This window comes from Saccoglossus kowalevskii, chromosome 16 (genome assembly GCF_978046115.1).
Source record: "Saccoglossus kowalevskii chromosome 16, keSacKowa6.1, whole genome shotgun sequence".
Taxonomy (NCBI): Eukaryota; Metazoa; Hemichordata; class Enteropneusta; family Harrimaniidae; genus Saccoglossus; species Saccoglossus kowalevskii.
The window spans coordinates 32,784,517-32,810,087 of record NC_140656.1 but is presented as its reverse complement, the minus strand read 5'-3'; the positions used below and the strand labels follow the sequence as shown (position 1 = coordinate 32,810,087).

The 25,571-nt window shown below is 34.3% G+C and overlaps 1 protein-coding gene across 8 annotated transcripts in view; it reads left to right on the top strand.

The window, feature by feature from the left end:
* Positions 1 to 23,811, top strand: part of LOC100366333 (glutamate receptor ionotropic, kainate 2-like) — a 67,882-nt gene extending 44,071 nt beyond the window's left edge. For 2 of the 8 annotated variants that reach the window (XM_085491387.1, XM_085491391.1), the window contains 15 exons: positions 4,243 to 4,500; positions 4,812 to 5,011; positions 5,679 to 5,732; positions 6,859 to 6,927; positions 7,952 to 8,170; positions 8,862 to 9,032; positions 9,412 to 9,528; positions 9,688 to 9,795; positions 10,762 to 10,953; positions 11,284 to 11,617; positions 12,848 to 12,889; positions 14,208 to 14,685; positions 15,361 to 15,610; positions 20,878 to 21,018; positions 23,029 to 23,811. In XM_085491387.1, coding sequence (XP_085347513.1) covers positions 4,243 to 4,500; positions 4,812 to 5,011; positions 5,679 to 5,732; positions 6,859 to 6,927; positions 7,952 to 8,170; positions 8,862 to 9,032; positions 9,412 to 9,528; positions 9,688 to 9,795; positions 10,762 to 10,953; positions 11,284 to 11,617; positions 12,848 to 12,889; positions 14,208 to 14,685; positions 15,361 to 15,610; positions 20,878 to 21,018; positions 23,029 to 23,061 — 2,666 coding nt within the window. In that variant the 3' untranslated portion in view covers positions 23,062 to 23,811. Of the gene's footprint in view, positions 1 to 4,242; positions 4,501 to 4,811; positions 5,012 to 5,678; positions 5,733 to 6,858; positions 6,928 to 7,951; positions 8,171 to 8,861; positions 9,033 to 9,411; positions 9,529 to 9,687; positions 9,796 to 10,761; positions 10,954 to 11,283; positions 11,618 to 12,847; positions 12,890 to 14,207; positions 14,686 to 15,360; positions 15,611 to 20,877; positions 21,019 to 21,858; positions 21,901 to 22,321; positions 22,376 to 23,028 lie in introns of all 8 variants that reach the window. The other 6 variants (XR_014926641.1, XR_014926642.1, XM_085491388.1 and 3 more) reach the window with 6 other exon arrangements.
* The last annotated feature ends 1,760 nt before the right edge of the window (positions 23,812 to 25,571 follow it).

The window sequence follows — 25,571 nt, the reverse complement described above, 5'->3', positions numbered from 1 at the left end:
ACAATCTGATTCAAGATGGCCGAATGGCGGCCATTTTTGTGCTGAAATATAATCAAAATCAAGCATTCATGGCATTCCGAAACCGAATCTCAGCGAATGGATAGATTGTGTTCAAACTTATGGGACCTTCAATTGGTGCCCGTCATTTTGTTTTCAGATCGGTATCAAAAAGGCCGACTGGCGGCCATTTTCTTTTAATGAATGTGGTTCTAGTGTCATGTCATATATTATGTTCAAATTGTGTATAGTCATTATACATCATGTAATAGATATACAAATGTATTGGTTTGACGATCCGATTCAAAATGGCCGAATGGTGTCCATTTTTGTGCTGAAAATCCTCAAAAATCAAGCACGAAATCGAATCCCGGTCGTTTATGTATGGATTTCGTTAAAACTTTGTACATACATTAGACATTATGGGTCTTTGATATATGCTTTCTGACAACGCCATCTGTACTAGTTGACTACCATGCCATGAGCTACGTATAATGACGCGAAATATATGTTTATCATGATGTCAAGTGTATGTAATTTGCAGTTACACATTCTGTACGTAACCAAGTGTACAGTTTTCTGTGTGCCATAATCGTTGAAATGGACGATTATTATAGCAATAACGATGGAAAATTTGGAAACAAAATGTACTGATGGATTTATTTGGATGTTATACCCCCAGATGACTGTGCATTTACTGTATCATACATAACTCTCATTTGAGCATTTTCGAAATCAATCATCATATTTTTGCGTCAGTGGTGTACAAATAGGTCCCAGGTTTCGTCTGTTCAGGTGCAATCCTATTCACAAATAAACGGTCCAAATTCTATTAACAAGTATAACAAGTCTAAGTTGCTGCGGAGTAACTATTAGCATGCAGTCTTCGCTAGAAGATATTTTGTTTGGCGTTAGGGTCCGGTCTGCACACTAACGCTTCCGCGTACACTACCAAACGAAGCCCAGGACATATGCGGACTCACAAACGAAAGGAAATTAGGAAACCAGTAGATTGGATCGGCATAAAATGCCGTTCCACAAAGGCAACATTTACCCATAAGTCTATGGTTTGTCAAAGCACACAATGCTAATTCGCTCTTGCCGCCTGTCTTAAATCGAAGTCAATAAAGAAGAGCGTCCTCTGTGTTCACTTGTCATGTATGCACATGATTCTACGAATACAGATGGAGGTTTACGAAGATAAATTGAGGTTTTACAAAAAAGATTATTTCTATCAAAATAGCGCCCATATGTTCCCTTATCACATATTTTATAAATACTAATAGATGATTTATGAATACAAATGAAAGTTTTGCGAATATAAATGCAAATTTAACAATATCAAAATCGAATTTGTAATACAAATGGAAATTTTATGAACACAAAAGTTTTTACTAATATCAATGTCATTTATAAATATGAATGTGAATCCTTGCACTTAAATATTGTTAATGAATATTGCAAAACTCCGTCTTGAAGTCCCATAGGACACAACACATTTCGTTTTCAATCAAACCTCGTACCCTAATTGTTCGCCAATTGTACTTATATATGCCATATACATGGGACCAACACCGTGATGATTTTTAAAAAGATCGATACTCAAGCGTTTCATATGTTAAATTTGTTTTAGGTATGTGCAAATAAAAAGCTTATTTACTGAGAAAATTCATTTGATAATGAACGCTAGGTTTTCCGAAACATTATTATTTTCTAGTTAAAGAATCACTAGAACATGGCTCAGGGAGTAGACCTTTTTACCTGTCCGTTCACAATACTTTATTATGTTAATCGGTCAATTTGTTTTAACGGCAGCTAAGACAGAAGGTAATTGTAAGAAAATTAACCAAATTGGTAAAATAATGTTTGTTTTATAGTCTATATAGTTTATAGGGGCTTAGGTACGCTTAATGATTTAAATCCATCGTTAGAACAGCGCGGGACCAGCACCTTCAATCTATTTTTTTTCGTAACGTGCGCCCTCAACGAAACAATTTCATTTCCCCCATGAGTCACAAATTTTGAAATATGAAGAAATAATTTCAACATGCAAATGTTGGACTTTCTTTTCCTCAATAATAGTCCGATGACCCTAATCTTTGTTTTTATTTCGTGACTTCAATCCATCATAAGCATAATAAAAGAATGAAAACGATGACGTATACCAGTAATTTTCAATTTTATTAAAAACTATCGTTATCGTAGTTGCTCTATTGGAAGCGCATATCCAATAGAAGCTCACAAGAAATTGCATTTATTATATAATCGATCATTAAAATATCACTTATTTTGGTCTTAGACAAACCTCTGTAAATGGTTATATAGTTACAAATAGGGTGAGCCAAAAAAGGTGACTTCAAGCACAGTCCCCCTTTCCCCGGTCTGGAAACGGTCATTGTATTCGGTGTGAATTGGCCTCTTTCCCTGGCAAAGGCGCCTGCCGGTTGTGGGAAAAGCATTGTCACGTGATCAGTACACAGCCTGTCACTATTTTTGATATCAGTGCTATGTGTTTTTTTACAACTTAGTTGTTTATTCCAGAATTCGTGCTTTTTCACATATTTTTTTAATCAGGATATCAGTATAAGGTCATAATTTAACCGGCGAGTAGTTCTTTAATTAATATATTTTACCACCAGCGACACATTTTCGCAACAAAATATCATACCTTTACCCGGACATTTTTCGTGTTTGACATTTGGGGTGATTGAAATCGCAGTTACTAGTAACTAGTAACTAGTAACCGTGTTGAAATGAACTCTATTTTATTTACCCTTCATCTCGGCGCGAAACCAATTGTCGTCTTCGATTTTGACATATATGATCGAAACATATCATTAAAAACCGGTGAGCTGATTTGTTATTTGTCACCCCGCATTTTATGAATGTTAAATTGAACGATTTTTATCGATGGTCTTTTCGATCATAAATGCAAATGGCGACGTTTTGAAATGACACTGTGCGCTATTCAGTGCTACGAAAATCTATTTATATCCAACAAATTGAAGCACTGTTATTTATTGGTGTCATTAGTTATATAAAGTCAAAGGTTTTTGTTCAATAACGCAAAATTTCATAGTGCAATGCTTGGCCCGGGTGTGAAGATTTGTTTACCCGCAACACAATTCGAGATAAAAGAACGCTAGCCGTTTCCAGACTCGGGATAGAGGGACAGTGTGGAGAGCAAAATACAATACTTTCCATATACCGGCAAAATTGGTTGCATGTAACATCTGCTATGGTATCAACGTTTTTTTTTATAAAATGTAAAATAATTCGCACACATTGCTTGCAATGGTTGTTCATTGTATGGTTCAATACTGTTTCTCTGAAGCAAACAAGCAGTTGCAATCACCATCCAAATCAAATTCTAAATGTACACATCTTTCCAAAATTGTACCAAGTTTGTTTGATTTCCAGGAAACCCTATAGAAACAAACATAGAATCATTGGAAAATAAACATTGAAAACAAGTAAATTATCAGGATGACTCAGGAGGAGGCTTCAAAATTTATAGTATTATAACACAGTCCCTCTATCTAGAGGGTCTGTGATTATTCTAACGCAAACATTTTGCCTACCGCCCTTGATATGACATCGGCAGGTCGGCGTCTTCTCTCACACCGATCTGACGCAAAGAGGGACTTTGTTCAAAACTTTGAACGTTTCGAATTCACCTGTCGGCCGGCATGTATTGTACGTATATATTAAATAGTTTGATTTATTTACTAAATTTCTGATATCAGTATGTATATAATAATAATAATAATAATAATAATAATAATAATAATAATAATAATAATAATAATAATAAAATAATAATAAAATAATAATAATAATAATAATAATAATAATAATAATAATAATAATAATAATAATAATAATACGAAAATAAAATGTTTAAATGTCGTTTAAAAATGTCAACATTTGCTGGATTGTTTAGTTATTCGTCATTTACAATAAAATACATATTCAGGAACGTTAGAGTTTTATTGACGAGTGACAGATAAAAAACGCAAACAAGCGAAAGGTCTACGTTTCACCCAGTCTACTCAACTGTAACACTCCATCTCTCGAAATACCAGTCACCGCTGGTACACGTTTCAATTTCCTGAAATAAAATTCATGTGGTCAGGAGCAATTCTTAGACCGCGGTAATAATAATAGTAATAGCATCCACTGCGCATTCATGACGTGATAATAATTACGTAATTTATATATTGTCATTTTTTCGTTCGTTTTCAGTTTGTTCATTTGCCGCTGCCAATTATTCAGCTATTGTGTCTTCCACGTCATGTGACACTAGTAAAGTGATTCAGTCTGTCTGTGAGGAGCTGAACATTCCACACATCGCGGTACCGCGGGATAACTGCGAGATCCGACGAAACAATGGATTCTCACTCAGTATTCGACCCAATTATATACATATAGATCACGTGGTCCTGGGTGTCATCAGAAGATTGGGTTGGAAAGAGGCCATCATATTCTACGACAGTGAAACAGGTATGATGCTATTTCTGCAAATCGCGGACGTCCTTCATTTTCAGGATACATTCTAATACCAGAAGTACTTGTATTCACTTGTATAGCAGCCCAGTTTATATTCATAACTGTTCTGTCTTAGTGTCTCAAATTCGTAGTTGTTCTCTTCTGTGGTCTAATTTTTGAATGCAATGGAATAATGAAACGGTTCATGTGATCTTTTAGACTATAACATTTTTAAATTAAAATCCTGTACATCCGGGGTTTCATATTGTTTTTTTCACATTCACTTTCTGATGTCCTATTGTGACACTCGCTTTTTTTTATTGCAGCATATAGAAACGTCAAGAACTTGCTTGGTCTGGCAACGGCAGGCGATTCAACACTGGAAGTTATATTGCTAAAATTAGATTGGAACCAAACAGAAAATAATTTCAATGTAAAGAAACCACTACACATAGCAAAGACGTCAACGATACACAATTATATTGTTTACTGTCAGAAAAATAACAACTATGCTTTACTTGACCAAGTAAGTGTATTTTAGGATTGATAGTGACGGTATTACGTTCAGGAAATTGCAGCGCAAATACTTTCAAGTTGAATTGGTGCTACGTGCATGAAATCACAGTGCTTGCGCTTTGAATTGGTAATACGTACATAAAATCACAGCACACGCGATTTTAATTTATATTACGTGCATGATTCATTGTGTATGCCAATTTAATTGGCAGTACGGACCTGAATTCTCTGTACGTGTGGGTTGAATTGGGAGTACGTATATTGAATCACTGCACATGCGTTTGAATTACGCTTCAGACTAAAACATTATAAAAACAATGCGTTCACGTCCTCCCTTACTCTTAAAACGGTAGGGTCGTCACCTGCGCACGCGCGGTAACAAGCGACGACAACAACACGCGCTTAAAAACGCAAAGGATCATGGGTAAACGCTTGTTTGTAAACAATGACACGCTATGGCCATTTGACGCATGCGTAGGTGACGACACCCTCGCTTTAATTACGTCCAAAAGTGCTTTGTCACAATAATATATTTGCATGTGTAATACGGAGAGTTGCAATAATTTCAAAGCTATTTCATTGGAAACAACGGAAACAAGAAAACATTTGATATGATACGTGCGCCGAGTTAAAGTTTTACCAATACTGACTCCCACCAACTATTGTTTGTATTCCAGGCTAGTGCATTTGGTATGACCCAGACTGACCACCATTGGATTGTCACGACACAGGTAATGCGTTTAATCCACTACCGTACTTAGCACCACCCGTAGTATCTAAATGTCAGAATTTATGACTAATTCTTTACTTGATTTCATCCCATTCGGCGTTCATCCCATTGAAGCTGAAAGATTTACAAACCCGTGTAATACAACTTGTATCAACCACCTTCGAATTATCAAGTACAACGTTTACGGTGTACTTCAAAGTGTCTCTTTCTGTCGAAATCCTACAAGTCTATCGAAATGTTATTATGCACTCTCTTGTCAAGATGCGTGAGTGCGGACGTACAGTCTTGTATCTGCTATCCATGTCACCAAATAAACAAACGTATAATATCGTTCCCAAGTGTCTGAGTAAACGAACATACAGTAATTTGCTCACTACCCAGGAATTATGTTTCAATGCACCCAAACATGCATAAACGTGCGCGCTAGTTAGATTCAGCAATAGGCAAATATTAATTTTAATATGCAGTAAAAAACGTCACGTTAAGAATGAATCATAATTTCATTAATTGTTTTGCAAATGGTCTGTGTGTCGTCTATGTGAATCGCGTTTCCCGGGTGCCGAGTGACAAGTCGCATGCATGATCCACGGTTGCTTTGCATTCCACGCTCCACTTCATTGTAGTTTCTGGCTAGCCAATATTAGGTAATAACACCCGGGATAAATAATCTGCCTATAATGATGTTTTATAAGACTGATGAATACTAGGCTGGGTAAAACGAGCGACCTCCTCATTACATATCGCACAATTAGGAATTCTATGGTAATTTAGAACTGCATACATACTGTTATAAAACGTCACGTCTCATTGTGGAACTGCGCGTGCTAAACTTCTACTCCACCCCACTCAACCTTCAAGTTGATCTGCTTCACGTTCACTTTGTTTTGATTGGTTTGGCACAACCACCTTCTATAGTCAGGCGAACACTCTTTTTTTAAAAAAACGAAACAAATGTTATTCTAGCAAATGCAGTTTTGCTGATAAATATAATCAAAGCAAACAAATGATTGATTGATTGATTGATTGATTCAATTATTCATTGAACACATATTTGGTTACATAATATGTTGCTATAATTGATGTTACCTTTATTAATATATGACACATATATGTATATATATATTTAGAGTGACTTATCCAGGGTCAGAGAAAGTTATATATCAAGAAATCATACAGTACAAACCCCGCTTCAACAGGTCCGTTTTTTATCAACATGTTGTTATGCTTATTGTCGCCAGCAAGAACGTGTCACTGCAGTTGTTATCGTATGCATCCCTGCATGCAACACGTATGTCCAGCTTTCCTGGGTCAAACGGTTAAGTTTTTGTATAATTGAGCAGATTGGTGCTTGCATCATGACGGTGACAGCTATACTATCGTCGTATTATATTATTATACGTATACATATGTCTAACAAAAACAACAATTGAATTACTCTACACTTTCTTTGTAACCAGCGCCCTCTAGCGACTAGATGATTTTGTGACAGATTTTCGAAGACTGCTTTGTGGCGTAGTCTTTCGTCACTAAAGGTTTTAATAAATCTCTAAAATTATTAACGGACAAAGCATTAACGCTGCATTGTCATCAAATCACATCAAGAGAGAGCCCGTCGCTAGAGGGCGCAACATATAAGAAATGTGTGTTTCAATAAAAAACAGAATGGGTCACCGTTACCATCACGAATGCAGGATATCGGGACATCACGTGATCTGCTTGTATATGTGAGCTTGCTTATCTGTATTTCCACAAGTCATAAGCAATAAACGTGCCCCACTCTTGCATGATTTTAACATTCCACTGGGTTATAAAGTGAAAAGGAAACAATTCATCACATTTTCAAGTCTTGCTCGGTCATTCTCTCTGACTCTTACTGTACTTCACTGCGTTACGATGCGTACTAGTCGTCTGATAGTGTGGACTAACTAACTTTCAATATTTGGGTTAAAGCTCAATTCGCATAGGTGCGCAATCTATCCTAGTGTGAATAAATCAAGGGATTTAACATATAACTAAACTAACCCCTAACAGTTTACAACTAACATTGTATTTATTTATTGGAGCATTCGAACGCATGGCAATACAACGAATCCTGCTAGTTTTTTTTTTTAAGAATCATGGTGCGCCCTTGAATTATCAATAATGGATTCACTAATTAAAATTATCACGTGCAATAACGCTGCTGTATATGATATATGTGACGTCATATGTGTATTGTAGGAAATCAGCGACAATGAGATGAAGCACTTCAATCAGAGTACAGGAATCATTGCTCTCATTCGTCAGGAAGTTATAATTAATTACACGTCTCGACATTTCTTGGAAGCCTGGCGACGGATCTATCCGAATTACACCCACAATGCACTGTCGTCGAGTTATAATATATCAACAACCGTAACTACGCCATACGCTTTGAGTCCAGCATTCAAGCCTTTGGAGGTTAGTAACTGTGGCATGTTTGCAAGTAATGTTGCTAATATGAGACAACATAAAAATGAATCGTACATTCTCAGTACCACATTCGTACATGCTGCATTGTTTTTATAGTCAAGGTCTCACACCACTTTTTCGGAGATACCAAAAACCTCGAAAATGAATTCTGTTAGAACTTGCTCAAGTCATAGCTTGTAGCTGACGAAACCTTTCATACACCGTATTTCAGGGAAAATCTTGATTGTCATTTTTCAAGTTTCTTATGTTTTCGATCAAGTAATTATTGAATGTTATTTGTCGTCTCTCGTCAAGCATGTATTATCATTACGTGACTTATTAGCTTAGTTTGCTCACTGTGAATGCCCGTTCTAATGTAACTACATACATATATATAAACACAGTAATCAATAATTCATCGTTCCAATTTTCCAAACTGTTTCCCAGTGACCAGTTGCGGATCATTCATATCATCTGGATTACGCATAGCTTTTCTGCGATTTACGCTCCGTAAATTTTAAGCGAGGCTTAGACCCCCCCAATACATTTTGCTGGATCCGCCCCTGGCAGTGACGTCACGTAAACTGTGGTTACGTATAAACCTGTGAGAGGGAATGAATAGCTGATACAACACTGCAATGACTGGACGACAGACTTGCACTCAGTAATACATCATTTTACTTTTATTCTTATCACACAGCTGAACTTGAATGCCGGATACTTGTATGACGCAATACGAATCACTGCGATCACTATCAACGATATGATCCAAAGAGGGAGATGGACTGACCCTATCAGTGTCACGTGTTACAATTCAGAAAGAAGTAGATCGTGGCAATATGGCAAAAAGTTCAAAAACGCGCTTTATAGGGTTTGTGTGCATCATTGTGCATTTTAGTTTCACAGCTAGTGTTTAACGACGAGGGTTGTTCGTACACGCCCTCACAGTTAAGCAATGAAAATTAAATCAAGTAGCTTTAGTTTGCCAACTGCAGACTGGTTTATGTTGTGAAATGTTGTGTTGCTTGTCACCATGCATGTTATTATTGGTCAATGGAATTGCTTGCTAATTCATGACTAATTTACATAATAAATACAAGAACGATTCCAATGCATTAAATTCAAATAATTTACGAAATACACATAGATAAATTTAATTAGTATTTTAACAAATATTTACACTTATACACCTATACCCACATAATCACCAAACAGCGACATTACACCATTCTTGTTCTCTATCTTTACAGGTCGACTCGCAGGGTCTACTTGGAAGAATTCATTTTAATGGGACAACCTATAACGATAATATCAACTTAGAGATTGTTAGTCTAGAGAGTGAACTGAACAAAACTTACAGCTGGAAGGTTGGTTTTTAAGTCTCAATCAATTAAACAATTGAACGTTTATGGTCCACGAAGCATGTATGTCAGGTATCGATTTTGTAAGCAACGCCATAGAAGTACATACTTATATTTGATCCATACAGAGTAATGCTTTGAGAACATCATATATATTCTTCACAGATTGGTCAATGGGATCCTGTAAATAAGCTTAACCTAACACATATGCCGTTTATGAGAGGAGCGGGTTCACAGTTGGGAAATAAGTCATATAAAATCGTCACCATCATCGTAAGTATATGCAAGGGCACTCTTTATTAAACGATAGACTCTATTTTCCCGCATTTCATCGAACTACCATAGTCTGTTGTTTATTATTAAGATACAGAAGCATAAACATCGCTAACTATACAATTTTTGTCAAGTTATTTGAGATAATCATATTTGTTATTCCCCTCTGAAAACTATGAAACACACATTTTCAACTCTACTAATCAACAGGATAAAGCGATTATGTTGATGGTGCTATACACTAATAAAACTCGGAAAAATTTACATTTGATAAACAATGATTTTCCCACAGGTCAATGCGCTCTACTAATATAACTTACGAGTACGAGTGTTGACATTGTACACGCAACGTGTACTAACTACCGCCAGTGACCCCTTCGATACCCTCCAATCACCAAACAAATTATCTAGTTAAAGCTTGGTAACGTCTCAGTTTGTACTCGTTGGTGTGCGTAACAGTCAAAGACGCCATCTATGTTCATACGAGACCCATATCTCGCGCATGCGTGGCGCGACGACCTCCGCACGTTAATGCTTTTAGTTACACCAAGTCAATCATCACAGTTTGAGTTGGGGAAGAAACAAGACATAAGAAATGTTTTCTATTGTCTCTAGTACACCCGTGTATAGTCATTGTTTTTACGTAATTTAAAAAGTCGCAAATTAAGTTGTATATTAAATGGTGTAATAGAAATATGTGACATTTTATCAAAAAAGATATTACTCATCCTTCCGAGGTTCTTTCAAAGCTTAGATAAATATTTCTAATTGAATGGATTTTTAAGATGTTCGCAATACTTTATTTCTGTTTCAAAATCACAATTTAATTAATACAATGTTTGGACATTATTACATTCAAGGCAACTTGACTACGCAACAATCTGCTTAATTGAGTAAAAACGCATTGCTTGGCAAATACTAATTTGAAACAGATAATTGCTAATTGTTTTGTTATGGTTTACACAGGAGGCACCATTTGTGATGATAGAAGAGACGGTAACTGGAGTCAAGTATTCTGGTTACTGTATCGATATGTTAAACGAGATTGCAAAAGAACTAGATTTTAAATACACTTTATATTTGACACCTGATGATAAGTATGGTGGCACTAACGACGATGGCACATGGAATGGATTGATTGGACAGGTTTACTATGGAGTGCGTATCAGTTTTGTTATATCGTTATTTTACTACCGGAATACATCATGACGAACATCTTAAACTCACTAGATACAACCACATAGCTTACTGATTTGATTTATCACCCGAAATAAAACTAATATGACATAAAATAAAACATATACAAAAGATGATTTGCAAAGAAACTTTACCACCAATCGTTTTTAGATTTAATTAATGAGAAAACACGACATATTTCTATTAATTTCTATCAGTCTTCGAATGCATGACAGGTAGAGCAATACCTGAAAAACAGTGCTACTTCTGTTTCTATTGCATTGAACATGATTGTACGTTTTGTTTCTTCAGAAAGCAGATCTGGCGGTTGCCGGAATGATAATTAATTCAGACAGAGAAAAAGTAGTTGATTTCACCAAACCATATATGAGTTACGGCGTAGGAATCTTGATTCGAAAACCAAGTAAAAGAACAAACGTCTTTGCTTTCCTGGAGCCATTGAACATCTGGGTCTGGGGTTGTATCTTAGCTGCATTCTTCATCGTTGGTGTATTGTTATACGTGCTGGATAGACTCAGCCCTTACAGTAACCATAATGTGAAAATCACCGAGGAACCAGCTCAGAGCGAAGAATTTGATCTGAAGAATAGTTTATGGTTTACTTTTGCATCATTTATGCAACAAGGTACGTGTTTGTTTTAATATTGTGGTCGAGTATAGTTTGTACACAGATTGTGTTTTATTGTAATATATGAACATTATTCAAACCATGATTACGTCAAGTAATTACATAATAATTATAATATATCCCATTCATATCGTTCCGTTGATAATGACTCGTTATTTATTTACATTCTTTCAATGTTTATCTGTATAAACGAATGAATTTATTAACACTTATTTAGTCAAAACAAGATTAGGGCAATTAAGGTTATGATTATTTAGACATTGTATATGTACGATTTTGCATATTAGATTTTGTAACGCATGCTATAGTTTATGATGTGACCAAAAATATTGCAATATATACAAAATGACTTGTATATACATCTTTGACTGTAATCTATCAGTCATTTTCGTGGCAGATTCAACATGTGTTTTGCGAATAGTTTATAATAATCGTTAATGAACAAAAATGCTAACGGTTGGTTGAATAGCATTTGACCAGCAACCCATACAAATTTTGCACATAACGTTATAGAATAAACCTAAATACACGGGATCAGCCTGAGTATTTTCCCTTAAATGGTGTTTCATTCTCCTCTGTCGTCTTACCGGTATAGCCAAGATATTTGAACAGTCTACACGGCTTGCAACGATATTTCGCTTTTACGGGGACTGACCGTTTTGACATTTCATTTTCTCTAGGCTGGCTTGCAATCGCCCCAAGGCTATTTTTGCAATTTCTATAAATATCTGTCCAATATACTGAAACAATTTGATTATTGTTCATGTAATATTTATTAATGTTTATATAATTTAAAACCTGATTATGATGTATGGTTTATCGTGGACAAATATAGAGCATTTACTTTAAGTTGGGATAATTATATGTCTTAATACAGTTAAACCTTGTTAGACTCTTAAAATGGGAATGAAAACAACATATGATATTGTCTTATAACCAATACACACTAATTCAATGAACTATTGCATATATTTCATCTTTGTTTTAAAAAGGGGTACCGATTCCGATAGCCAACACATCCGTATTCATATGCAACTCTGATGCAATGTATTACCGATGATGCTAAGAATTACCCATGATGCAACACAATGACCATAATGGAACATTTATTTACAACTAACTCATTTTATGTATAGTATTGACATTACCTAAATGTTTATTTTTTTTCCAATCGATAAAATCACAACGTACGTGTTCTGCCCGATTCAACCTATGTGGCCTGTATAGCTGCACCTTGGAAAACAAACGGACCAAGCCAAGAAGGCAACAGTACAACCCCTTTTGTATTTGTTTTTGCATGATCCCAAGTTGTGTGCTGTCATTGCCACGTAGTTCCGCTAATGGGTCTATATGTAGCTCCACTACCTCAGTATCCATTCATTTCCTTTGTCTTAGTATTCGGGATATGTAGAGGTTCCACTGTATTTACTCCTTATCCATCGAGGTTATTTTATACTCCTATGAAACTACTACCTCGAATAACCACTATTGTCTTTTGAAGTAACAAATGTGTGTTAAGCTACTTGTCTCATACGCATTATTTCCCCGACCAGTCCGGGAAATGGACCCGATGATTCTGTGAGAAGATAATGTGCTGAGATTTGAAAGGATGAAGAGATTCCTCAGTGTAGCACTGTCAACACAGTTCACTGTGAAAACACATGGGAAAAAAGCAATTAATTAAACAAATCCGATTATTTTATCTTGACAAAACTAGCTTGCATCCAGCTGGAGAGTGATATTTTCTCATTTTTTTGAAGTCCACCTTTCACAGCCAATTGAAGGGCACAGAATCGTGGGCCTGTTTCTCGGTGGCCATGGAAAGCATGTACCTTGTTTATTACCAACCTAAACCCTAATGGAAGTGAATGTGTGCTGGTACAAAATAATACAAAGACAATGCTCACCTGTGTCTATTGGTGGAAGGGAAAATATCACTTCCAGCTTGATGCTTACCAGGGTCACTTTCTAATGGGACAAAACGATCCATTTTTGTGATATATAATAAGATGGTTAATTAATGAAGTGCATTTCTTAAATCTTTGGTACGTCTGGCCACTAACGTTTATTTTGTACCAACTCACATATCTCTGATAAAATTGTATCTGTGATTGCTCTATATTTATGTCTGCTGAAACTATATTAATATTTATATATATTCTGAAGTAGTATTCCCTAGTGCGAATGGTTTAAACAATGGATGTTTTCAAATATGTATGTGCATATTATTATACATGTTCACGGGTGTGAGCCGATTTGTCAATATTAATGTATGATTACCGAATAATATAATTATCTATTTGACTATTTTATGCCTGGCTCTTATATAATAATATAAAAACAATACATTGAATGAATTTTCAGAAATGACGTGCCATTGGTTGTGATGATACCGTTAGCTGTTACGTCGCTCTAATTGAAATGGCATGTGTATTAAAACCTTATGATTCTCCGAAATTGAATTTGTAAGGCTCACTGTTCAGGCAAGCTTTTAAAAATCATTTATTTGGTGGAAACTTCCCCATAACCTCTGAACAATTATCACTCTTAATCGGGGCAATAATAAGCTTGTTTAACTCTTTCATAGGTGGGGACACAACTCCAATTTCTCTCTCCGGGAGAATTTTGAGTGCATTTTGGTGGTTCTTTGCTCTTATCGTTATTGCAACGTACACAGCCAATCTAGCTGCATTCTTGACTGTGACGCGAATGGTAAATCCTATACAATCACTAGAAGACTTGGCATATCAGACGAAAGTTATCTATGGAACTATCGAAGATAGCAGTTTACAAACATTCTTCAAGAAAAGATCGACTGTTGGGATCTATGAGAGAATGTGGAATTATATGACCCATGTAAACCCATCACCGTGGGTTCCTAATGCCGATGCTGGGTACAGGAGAGTTAAAGAAGAATCGTATGCTTTCTTTTGGGATGCTCCAATATTGGAATACATTAAACAAACTGAGTGTGATGTAATGACAGTTGGGAAGCCATTTAATTTGAAGGGATACGGCATTGCTGCGCCAATAGGAGCTGAATATAGAGATCAAATATCCTTGAGGTAACCTCAGACATACATTTATTTTATCCATTTTTCACACTCTTTGAACGAATAATATTTGAAAAACTGAATTAATAATGTTGCAGAATGGGCATTTGTTTGAAGATACGTAATTGATACAATATAAACAACGGTATGTTAATAGCACAAATTTCATGTATGTACACGAATTAAACACTGACACTAGACAGCGGTATTTGTTATCGTAAATAAGTACAGGTAGATTACAACATCATAAACACACACACCCGACACTCAATATCCTGGCAAAGCGCTTTGCTCTTTAAGCAGACTTGTTACGAAACTGCTTCAAAAACACTTATTACCAGTTGCTTATTTAGGGAGACATATTACATATTGCATATTACATATCGGAAAACAACCTATTGTATGTCATCTTCCTATGTTTTAAATCGTTGTCGAGGCATCGTAATTACGTCCATGTTGTTATATCATCGGGTTTACAGCATCCATGCATTTTGAATAGGATTTACTTTATAAGTGTCGGGATCCCGTGTAGCTTGACGAGATGACTATTAACTAGATAAACATGCGAAAGCTGACTCTATAACATCACATATACACATATAAAGCCAGGTATGCATCTGAGTGGAGCAAATTTAGGTACAGGCATAAATATAAATCTGAATACATCATTTGTTGATTTTGATGCAGTATTCTCCGAATGCAAGAAACAGGGAAATTGGAAGAATTGAAAAAGAAATGGTTTGAAAGAGAAAGTATTTGTCCTGAAGATGACAATACAGGCAGTAGGGATACAAGCGATATAGGACTGGAGACTGTAGCTGGTGTTTTCTATATTCTAATGATGGGAGCAGCTTTATCTTTCATCACGGTTGTGGTGGAACACATCTGGCACAGGCCATCAGTGTATAAGAAGAAATGCAAGGCAATCAAAACAAAGGTAATTACGTTGCAGGAAAAATATATGACGAAAATATACCATTCAGTGACTTGACAAAAATATGCCATTCAGTGTCTTGACCAAAAGATACTATTCAGTGTCTTGACCAAAAGATACCATTCAGTGACTTGACAAAAATATGCCATTCAGTGTCTTGACCAAATAATACTATTCAGTGACTTGACCAAAATATACCATTCAGTGACTTGACCAAAATATACCATTCAGTGACTTGACCAAATAATACTATTCAGTGACTTGACAAAAATATGCCATTCAGTGTCTTGACCAAAAGATACTATTCAGTGTCTTGACCAAAATATACCATTCAGTGACTTGCCAAAATAATACTATTCAGTGACTTGACCAAATAATACTATTCAGTGACTTGACCAAAATGCTATACAGTGACTTTACCAAATAATACCAATCAGTGACTTGATCAAATAATACTATTCAGTGACTTGACCAAATAATACTATTCAGTGACTTGACCAAATAATGCTATTCAGTGACTTGATCAAATAATTATATTCAGTGACTTGACCAAATACTACTATTCAGTGACTTGACCAAAATGCTATACAGTGACTTAATTAAATAATACTATTCAGTGACTTGATCAAATAATTATATTCAGTGACTTGACCAAATACTACTATTCAGTGACTTGACCAAATAATACAATTCAGTGACTTGACCAAATATACTATTCAGTGACTTGACAAAATAATTATATTCAGTGACTTGACCAAATAATACTTTTCAGTGACTTGACCAAAATGCTATACAGTGACTTAATCAAATAATACTATTCAGTGATTTGATCAAATAATTATATTCAGTGACTTGACCAAATACTACTATTCAGTGACTTGACCAAAATGCTATACAGTGACTTTACCAAATAATACGATTCAGTGACTTGACCAAAATGCTATACAGTGACTTTACCAAATAATACTATTCAGTGACTTGACCAAAATGCTATACAGTGACTTAATCAAATAATACTATTCAGTGACTTGATCAAATAATTATATTCAGTGACTTGACCAAATACTACTATTCAGTGACTTGACCAAAATGCTATACAGTGACTTGACCAAATAATACCATTCAGTGACTTGACCAAATAATACTTTTCAGTGACTTGACCAAAATGCTATACAGTGATTTGACCAAATAATACCAATCAGTGACTTGATCAAATAATTATATTCAGTGACTTGACCAAATAATATTATTCAGTGACTTGACAAAATATACTATTCAGTGACTTGACCAAAAAATACTATTCAGTGACTTGACCAAAATATACTATTCAGTGACTTGACCAAATAATACCAATCAGTGACTTGACCAAATAATACTATTCAGTGACTTGATCAAATAATTATATTCAGTGACTTGACCAAATACTACTATTCAGTGACTTGACCAAATAATACTATTCAGTGACTTGATCAAATAATTATATTCAGTGACTTGACCAAATACTACTATTCAGTGATTTGACCAAAATTCTATACAGTGACTTAATTAAATAATACTATTCAGTGACTTGATCAAATAATTATATTCAGTGACTTGACCAAATACTACTATTCAGTGACTTGACCAAAATGCTATACAGTGACTTAATCAAATAATACTATTCAGTGACTTGATCAAATAATACTATTCAGTGACTTGACCAAATAATACTAATCAGTGACTTGACTAAATAATACTATTAAGTGACTTGACCAAATAATCCTATTCAGTGACTTGACAAAATATGCCATTCAGTGACTTGACCAAATAATACTATTCAGTGACTTGACCAAAAAATACTATTCAGTGACTTGACCAAAATATACTATTCAGTGACTTGACCAAAATATACCATTCAGTGACTTGACCAAATAATACCAATCAGTGACATGACCAAATAATACTATTCAGTGACTTGACCAAATAATACTATTCAGTGACTTGACCAAATAATACTATTCAGTGACTTGTCCAAAATATACCATTCAGTGACTTGACCAAATAATACCAATCAGTGACTTGAGGAAATAATACTATTCAGTGACTTGACCAAAATATACCAATCAGTGACTTGACCAAATAATACCAATCAGTGACTTGACCAAATAATACTATTCAGTGACTTGTCCAACATATGTCATTCAGTGACTCGACCAAATAATACTATTCAGTGACTTGACCAAGATATACCATTCAGTGACTTGACCAAATAATACTATTCAGTGACTTGACCAAATAATACTTTTCAGTGACTTGACCAAATAATACTATTCAGTGACTTGACCAAATAATACTTTTCAGTGACTTGATCAAATAATTATATTCAGTGACTTGACCAAATAATACTATTCAGTGACTTGACCAAGATATACCATTCAGTGACTTGACCAAATAATACTATTCAGTGACTTGACCAAATAATACTTTTCAGTGACTTGATCAAATAATTATATTCAGTGACTTGACCAAATAATACTATTCAGTGACTTTACCAAAATGCTATACAGTGACTTGACCAAATAATACTATTCAGTGACTTGTCCAAAATATGTCATTCAGTGACTCGACCAAATAATACTATTCAGTGACTTGACCAAGATATACCATTCAGTGACTTGATCAAATAATACTATTCAGTGATTTGACCAAATAATACTTTTCAGTGACTTGATCAAATAATTATATTCAGTGACTTGACCAAATAATACTATTCAGTGATTTGACCAAAATGCTATACAGTGACTTAATTAAATAATACTATTCAGTGACTTGATCAAATAATTATATTCAGTGACTTGACCAAATACTACTATTCAGTGATTTGACCAAAATGATATACAGTGACTTAATCAAATAATACTATTCAGTGACTTGATCAAATAATTATATTCAGTGACTTGACCAAATACTACTATTCAGTGATTTGACCAAAATGCTATACAGTGACTTGACCAAATAATACTATTCAGTAACTTGACCAAATAATACTATTCAGTGACTTGATCAAATAATACTATTCAGTGACTTGACCAAATAATACTATTCAGTGACTTGATCAAATAATTATATTCAGTGACTTGATCAAATAATACTATTCAGTGACTTGATCAAATAATACTATTCAGTGACTTGACCAAGATATACCATTCAGTGACTTGACCAAATAATACTATTCAGTGACTTGACCAAATAATTATATTCAGTGACTTGACCAAACACTTCTATTCAGTGATTTGACCAAAATGCTATACAGTGACTTAATTAAATAATACTATTCAGTGACTTGATCAAATAATTATATTCAGTGACTTGACCAAATACTACTATTCAGTGACTTGACAAAAATGCTATACAGTGACTTAATCAAATAATACTATTCAGTGACTTGATCAAATAATTATATTCAGTGACTTGACCAAATACTACTATTCAGTGACTTGACCAAATAATACTATTCAGTGACTTGACAAAATATGCCATTCAGTGACATGACCAAATAATACTATTCAGTGACTTGACCAAAAAATACTATTCAGTGACTTGACCAAAATATACTATTCAGTGACTTGACCAAAATATACCATTCAGTGACTTGACCAAATAATACCAATCAGTGACATGACCAAATAATACTATTCAGTGACTTGACCAAAAAATACTATTCATTGACTTGACCAAAATATACTATTCAGTGACTTGACCAAAATATACCATTCAGTGACTTGACCAAATAATACCAATCAGTGACATGACCAAATAATACTATTCAGTGACTTGACCAAATAATACTATTCAGTGACTTGACCAATTAATACTATTCAGTGACTTGACAAAATATGCCATTCAGTGACTTGACCAAATAATACCATTCAATGACTTGACCAAATAATACTATTCAGTGACTTGACCAAATAATTATATTCAGTGACTTGACCAAATAATACTATTCAGTGACTTGACAAAATATGCCATTCAGTGACTTGACCAAATAATACTATTCAGTGACTTGACAAAATATGTCATTCAGTGACTTGACCAAATAATACCATTCAATGACTTGACCAAATAATACTATTCAGTGACTTGACCAAAATATACCATTCAGTGACTTGACCAAATAATACTATTCAGTGACTTGACAAAATATGCCATTCAGTGACTTGACCAAATAATACCATTCAATGACTTGACCAAATAATACTATTCAGTGACTTGACCAAAATATACCATTCAGTGACTTGACCAAAATATACCATTCAGTGACTTGACCAAATAATACTATTCAGTGACTTTACCATATAATAATACAGACAGGTATTTACATATATGGAGATCACCATCATGAAAATATGACTATAATGTAATTATGATTCTGTGTTAATTAATTCAAACATTTGTTTGTTCGTTGATTGATATACTTTTTATGTTAATTGAGACACAATTGCACTTATATATTTTTGTTTCTCATGTGATGCATTTTCACGCGTTAATTTAACATTTAATTCATACTCACCATAATTCATGCAATTTAGCAGGTGCTGTGTTGACACGAAATACAATGTAAACTTATAAATGTAGACATATGGTGATGTAGATAGTGTTGTTCAAATACATCAGAATAGTTTAAATACGCGGAAAACATAAGGTATATACACTGATTAACACATGTATGCTATTAACTGCGCTTGTCCGCTGTTCCTGGTAGCAACAGTACTCCACCTGGGTATCTTGGTAACCATGAGTCATGTTTATTAGTAAAGCCCTCACTATTCTAAACCCATAAAGGCTAGGCTCGCGAGTTGAGTTATACGATGTGGTTTATTGGTCTCGTCCCACCGAATCAAAACCGTAAACAAATATAATTGTACCGGCATTGCATGATTGGTAAATATATTCAATGGCATTTGCTGGGCGACACCTAGATAGGCCAGGGTAAGCATATGAGATACACACACGCTAGTGCTGTGTAATCACATGTAGCATACATATTTAGATGACTCTGAGGGAGGGAGCCTTGCAATAAATAAATAACCTAAATCTACACACTGAAAGAGGTTTTCGCCGGGTATCGATTGATAGTTACAATTACGTCAAATGTGATATTATGAGTTAAATTAGCTTCTAAAACAGCTTAAGTCATTGCATTCGAAAACAAATATTTGTGAACCAAATGTATAAGTAATTAATGAACCCGAATTACTTACCCTTCAAACTACTATCTACCTACACAGGGTATCTACATATCTGCAAACTCCAACGCTGATAGTCAAGCATTTTCAGAACAGAAGTTCACAGATGGCCGATGGACGGAAGGACGAATGTTATATGACCCCTATAGCCCATCGGCCCTTGGGGTCACCGAAATGAGCACGGTAACAACAACTCGTAGCAAAACGTAGAATGTTCTAGTAGTATTTAGATAAATAGCAATAACACGAACACCAAAACACTTGAATTGCCATGTGCATATTAACTAAATAATGTGCCTTGAATACCTACCAATAAACAATTAGCCATTTTTTAACTCAAAAATCAGTATTTGCAACATTACACTAGTTCCAATTGTCAAAACAAATTTATTATTATGAAAATGAATAAAGAGGACAATCTTACGTTAATGATTCTACAAGAATGTGAATTACACATTGCAAATACCTGGATATTTGAAAAAAAAAAACATGCCAATCCCTGAACTAAAATCACTGAACTAAAATTAAATAAAACTTTATATGATGAACATATTTTCATACAATTAGCATATTCTCGTATAATTGGCATAATCATCGTATAATTACCAAATCTCGTATAGTTAATATATTTTCATATAATTAGCATATTCTCGTATAATTAATATATTCTCGTATAATTAGTCTATTCTCGTTAATTAACATATTCTCTAATGATTTAACCGTTCTTCGTTTATTATTGTATAATTCCGATATTTGGTTTCTACTTAACAATTTGTTAATAAGGGTAAACAAAAGAAAAAAAACATATGTCAGATAACATTTATGTATATGCCGGTAATACAGTGTGCAATACTTTTATCTAAAACTGTTATAAAACAGTTTGTGTGCTCTTCTTGAAAATTGGTTTCATCGCTTTTCTGCGCCCATCGCATTTGTCTCGCCACACATGTATTAGTCCGCGTAACTGTTTATTTTGCCTTTGCCTAATTTTGCGTTCTGTAATCCTGTGCTCTTTCTCCTCAGGAAACTTCTGTTTGAGGGCAGCATTATCTCTAAGGAGTCTAGGTACATAACAGATTTGTTTTATTTGGTCCCATTAATTTTATTCTAGCGTATTGACATATATCGCATTTGACGTTTTTAAATAACAAGTTTGATTAATTACCTATCACAATGTACAAAATACAACAAAGACATATGTGTTTACGCACGGTAAACAGTAAGATAAATCATATTTGTCTTCCCACGCACTAGAAACTTTGCTTCAATTTTAATAACTATCATATACAATGACAATAATAATTGTAAAATGCAAATTTATCCCGAACCTGTCTTACCTCTGTCGTGTGGTCAGCTTTTTTCGTTTTCTGACATAAAGAACTAAAACTATTGCACTTTGCTTCTAGTCTTATTGGCAATAGCACTTAGGGTTGGGGAGTAGCTTGTCCGTACTTGCTTGCTTACAGTAGTTTTTTTCGTCTTTCAGAGCAAGGTTAACTTCAAGCTGGTATCCCTCTATAAAACTACGCGAGTTTAATAGGTAAGATTTCAGGGCTCATGATAGGACGCGTTCAGAAGTTTGATAAATGAAAATAATTCTAATATATGTTTGTTTTGTGAAGAACAAAAGAGTTTAAAAATAACTTTGCACTACGTTTAACACCTTGTCCCATAGCCATTTTTGTATACCAGAAAAATGAATACTGCTCCAATAAATGACTTGTAAAAGTATCTTGTAAAAATAAATTATTTTTAACAAAGTAAACAAATATGGTAACCTAACATAAAAACCTAGATATATTTAAAAAATCTTCATTGCTTGCATTTTATCTAATCTGTAAATACTAGAATCAGTCGCAGTGCACATGGAATTGATTTGTAATCAGTGTATATATCTCATATTCTGCATCATCAAGTTTTGAACACAGTTAGCTAGATTTGTATTATTTTGTGAATCAGGGTGAATGTCACTCACAAGCATACGTATTGTATCTGCGAAAAGTTATGTTGTGTGGTGTATGTTAATCCGAGCTGTATTGTTATTTAATGTTTCTGTTGTCTGTATGCATACCCATTTACAATGATACAGAGGCAAAAATTATATGTATAATATATGCAAATTTGAATAATTTTTACTGATAAAAATATGAAAATTATTTTCATATCATATATTTACTTTTGTTTATGTTGCAGGGACACGTAAGGCGGTCAGTGATAGAAAGCTAGTAACCTACATCCAATAATTCACCAAACATCACCATAAACAATGGAAATGAAATCGATGGCAGTTTTAATCAACAATTACTCTCATAATAATCTGTACTTTGAACGCTACAACGTCTGTCATGGGCAGGTCCCTGAATCATTTATGTATTTAACGTGTTTTTTTGTTCTACATAACATGTGGATATACTTGTTCAGAAAGATCTGTATTCACAATTACCAGCTAAAATGTCGCGTTTATTCTCTATTACATCATTTATAAATCACTGAGACGTGATAAGATTTGATTTTTATTATTGGACCTTTTAATGTAACAGCATGCAGAAACGTTTTGGAATATGTTCCGCACAACTTAATAGTATTTTGCTAATTTAATTTGGAACATGTGCATGATAATAATACACGGTACTTTGTCTTTTTATGTGGACCTATTATTGTATATCCAATATACTTGTATAGATTAAATCAAGAAGCTTTCAATTTTTTAATAAATAAAAAGAAAAATAGAATCGGATAACAATTTTGACATGAATGTATGTACGACAAATTTTATTTGTTGTTGTATAGTCAAAATGGTTTTACATTCAGTAAGTAATCATACTTTGTAAACTTTGCATTTAAAATGTTTGCTATTAAACTGTCCGTGTCAAATTGTTATACTAGCTTTTTATTTCCGGTAAACAGTTGCTGCAGTATTCCGAGGCTAAAAATATTCACCCATTTTCAACTTCCAATAAATGGAATTGAAACACTTACGATTTCGTTTTATTTCTATAGAAGCAGAATGTATTCACCCTTATCAATGTATAATAAGTGTCATTACTTGTATTACACTACTATTATATTGGTATTGTGACCCATTGTTCTAGCCGTATACTAATTCTCGTTATTATACTCTCCCGCCCCAACCATGTCTCTTGTTCCCATCAATACAACTGGTATGTAGACACTTTTTGTTACAAACTGTACGGTTTACTTAGAAATCAAACAACAGGAAAAGACCTGATTTACACAACCTAACTGTCTTGAAACAAAGAAACATTTCGAGTTAATAACTCTTTTGCAAGGTGTATACGAAATTTGGGTGTCACGTCGGTGTTGGTACATTTCGCGGCGTTGTGCTCACTGGAAATATTGTTGCAGAATTGCTTTTGTCGCCGAGTTGACAGTGCCTCTAGTTGATACGAATGATACATATTATATAAGTGATAAAACGACCGAACGTTAAGGCGTTGAGAAGAGCCGATTGAGCCTGTAATACGCCACAGAACAGTGTTTGTATATGTTAGGTTTTTTTGTGGTTATTAAATCACTGACTCATTTACTTCATGAATATTTATTTTTATTATTCTTGTTTTTTTAAAGATATATTTATTAAATATATCTTAGATATATTTTAATTCTTCGAAGAATGGCTCGCTAATGTTTTGCATTGTTTGCTTAAGATATCTTACCTTTAAAAATAATTTCCAACTACTTTGATGGTTGTAGTCGTTTTTCGTATAAATATGTGTCACTCTTGACATAAATACAAATGGTACATTTAGGATCTCAAAAAGTCATTCAAATTAACTCAAAATCGACGAAGTGTTTACAGTATCGCTTTTGGTGGTTTAGTGTCAACGTGAAATCGCGTTATCAATCGGAGTCAAGTGCTCATTAACTAGCATCAATTATCGATTCTATTATTAGGCTTTGATGGTGCGTTTATGTTTCGTTAATTAACACAATGTAATGGTTCGCAACACATCATAACTCTTAACATTCTTTTTACTGTATTTGTCAGATGCAGTTACATTGATTCATTGTTAACATTCACGTATCATACTGCAAAACACTGTGGTCGCATTTCTAAAAAAATCCTTCTATTATACTCGGTATTCTATTCAGGGCATCATTTAAGAATCGCTTTCAATCAAAGTATTCTTCCGTCGCTAAATTGTTTGTACTTGTACTTTTCATGATTCAGTGTGTTTTAAGCTATATTTTAATATAGCTATATTATTATATTTTACTATTTTGTTACTTAAAACTGTATTTTAAATAGTATGTCATACTGTACTCCCAAATACGGTCACTGAACATACTTAATGTTTTGCATGTCTAGATTAAGAGATCTACAGTCCGAGTATCACGTTACATAGATGCGACATTTTGCACGAAGAATGCTTGCTTAAACACAAAAGAAGTCACGTGTAATCGATGGGAAGGGCAATCGTTGTTCAGGAAATATTACCACTACTAAATTGTCAATGAGGGCAACACGCGCAATTGCTCAACGTTAAACCTCCATCGATCGCAGGTGTCAAGTACGCATTGTGCATTGAAACTTTCTTCAATAACAGCATCGTAGCCACGTGATTTATTTTATTAAAATAAACACATTATAAACCTCATAAGAAAGACGCTCTCTAGGCTTGGCTGTTTTGGCAAAGCCTGGGAACTATCAATGTTCCCTCTACTTTGTATTTCCGATGTTTTCATCCGTATATAGTTGTATAGGTAATATCAGA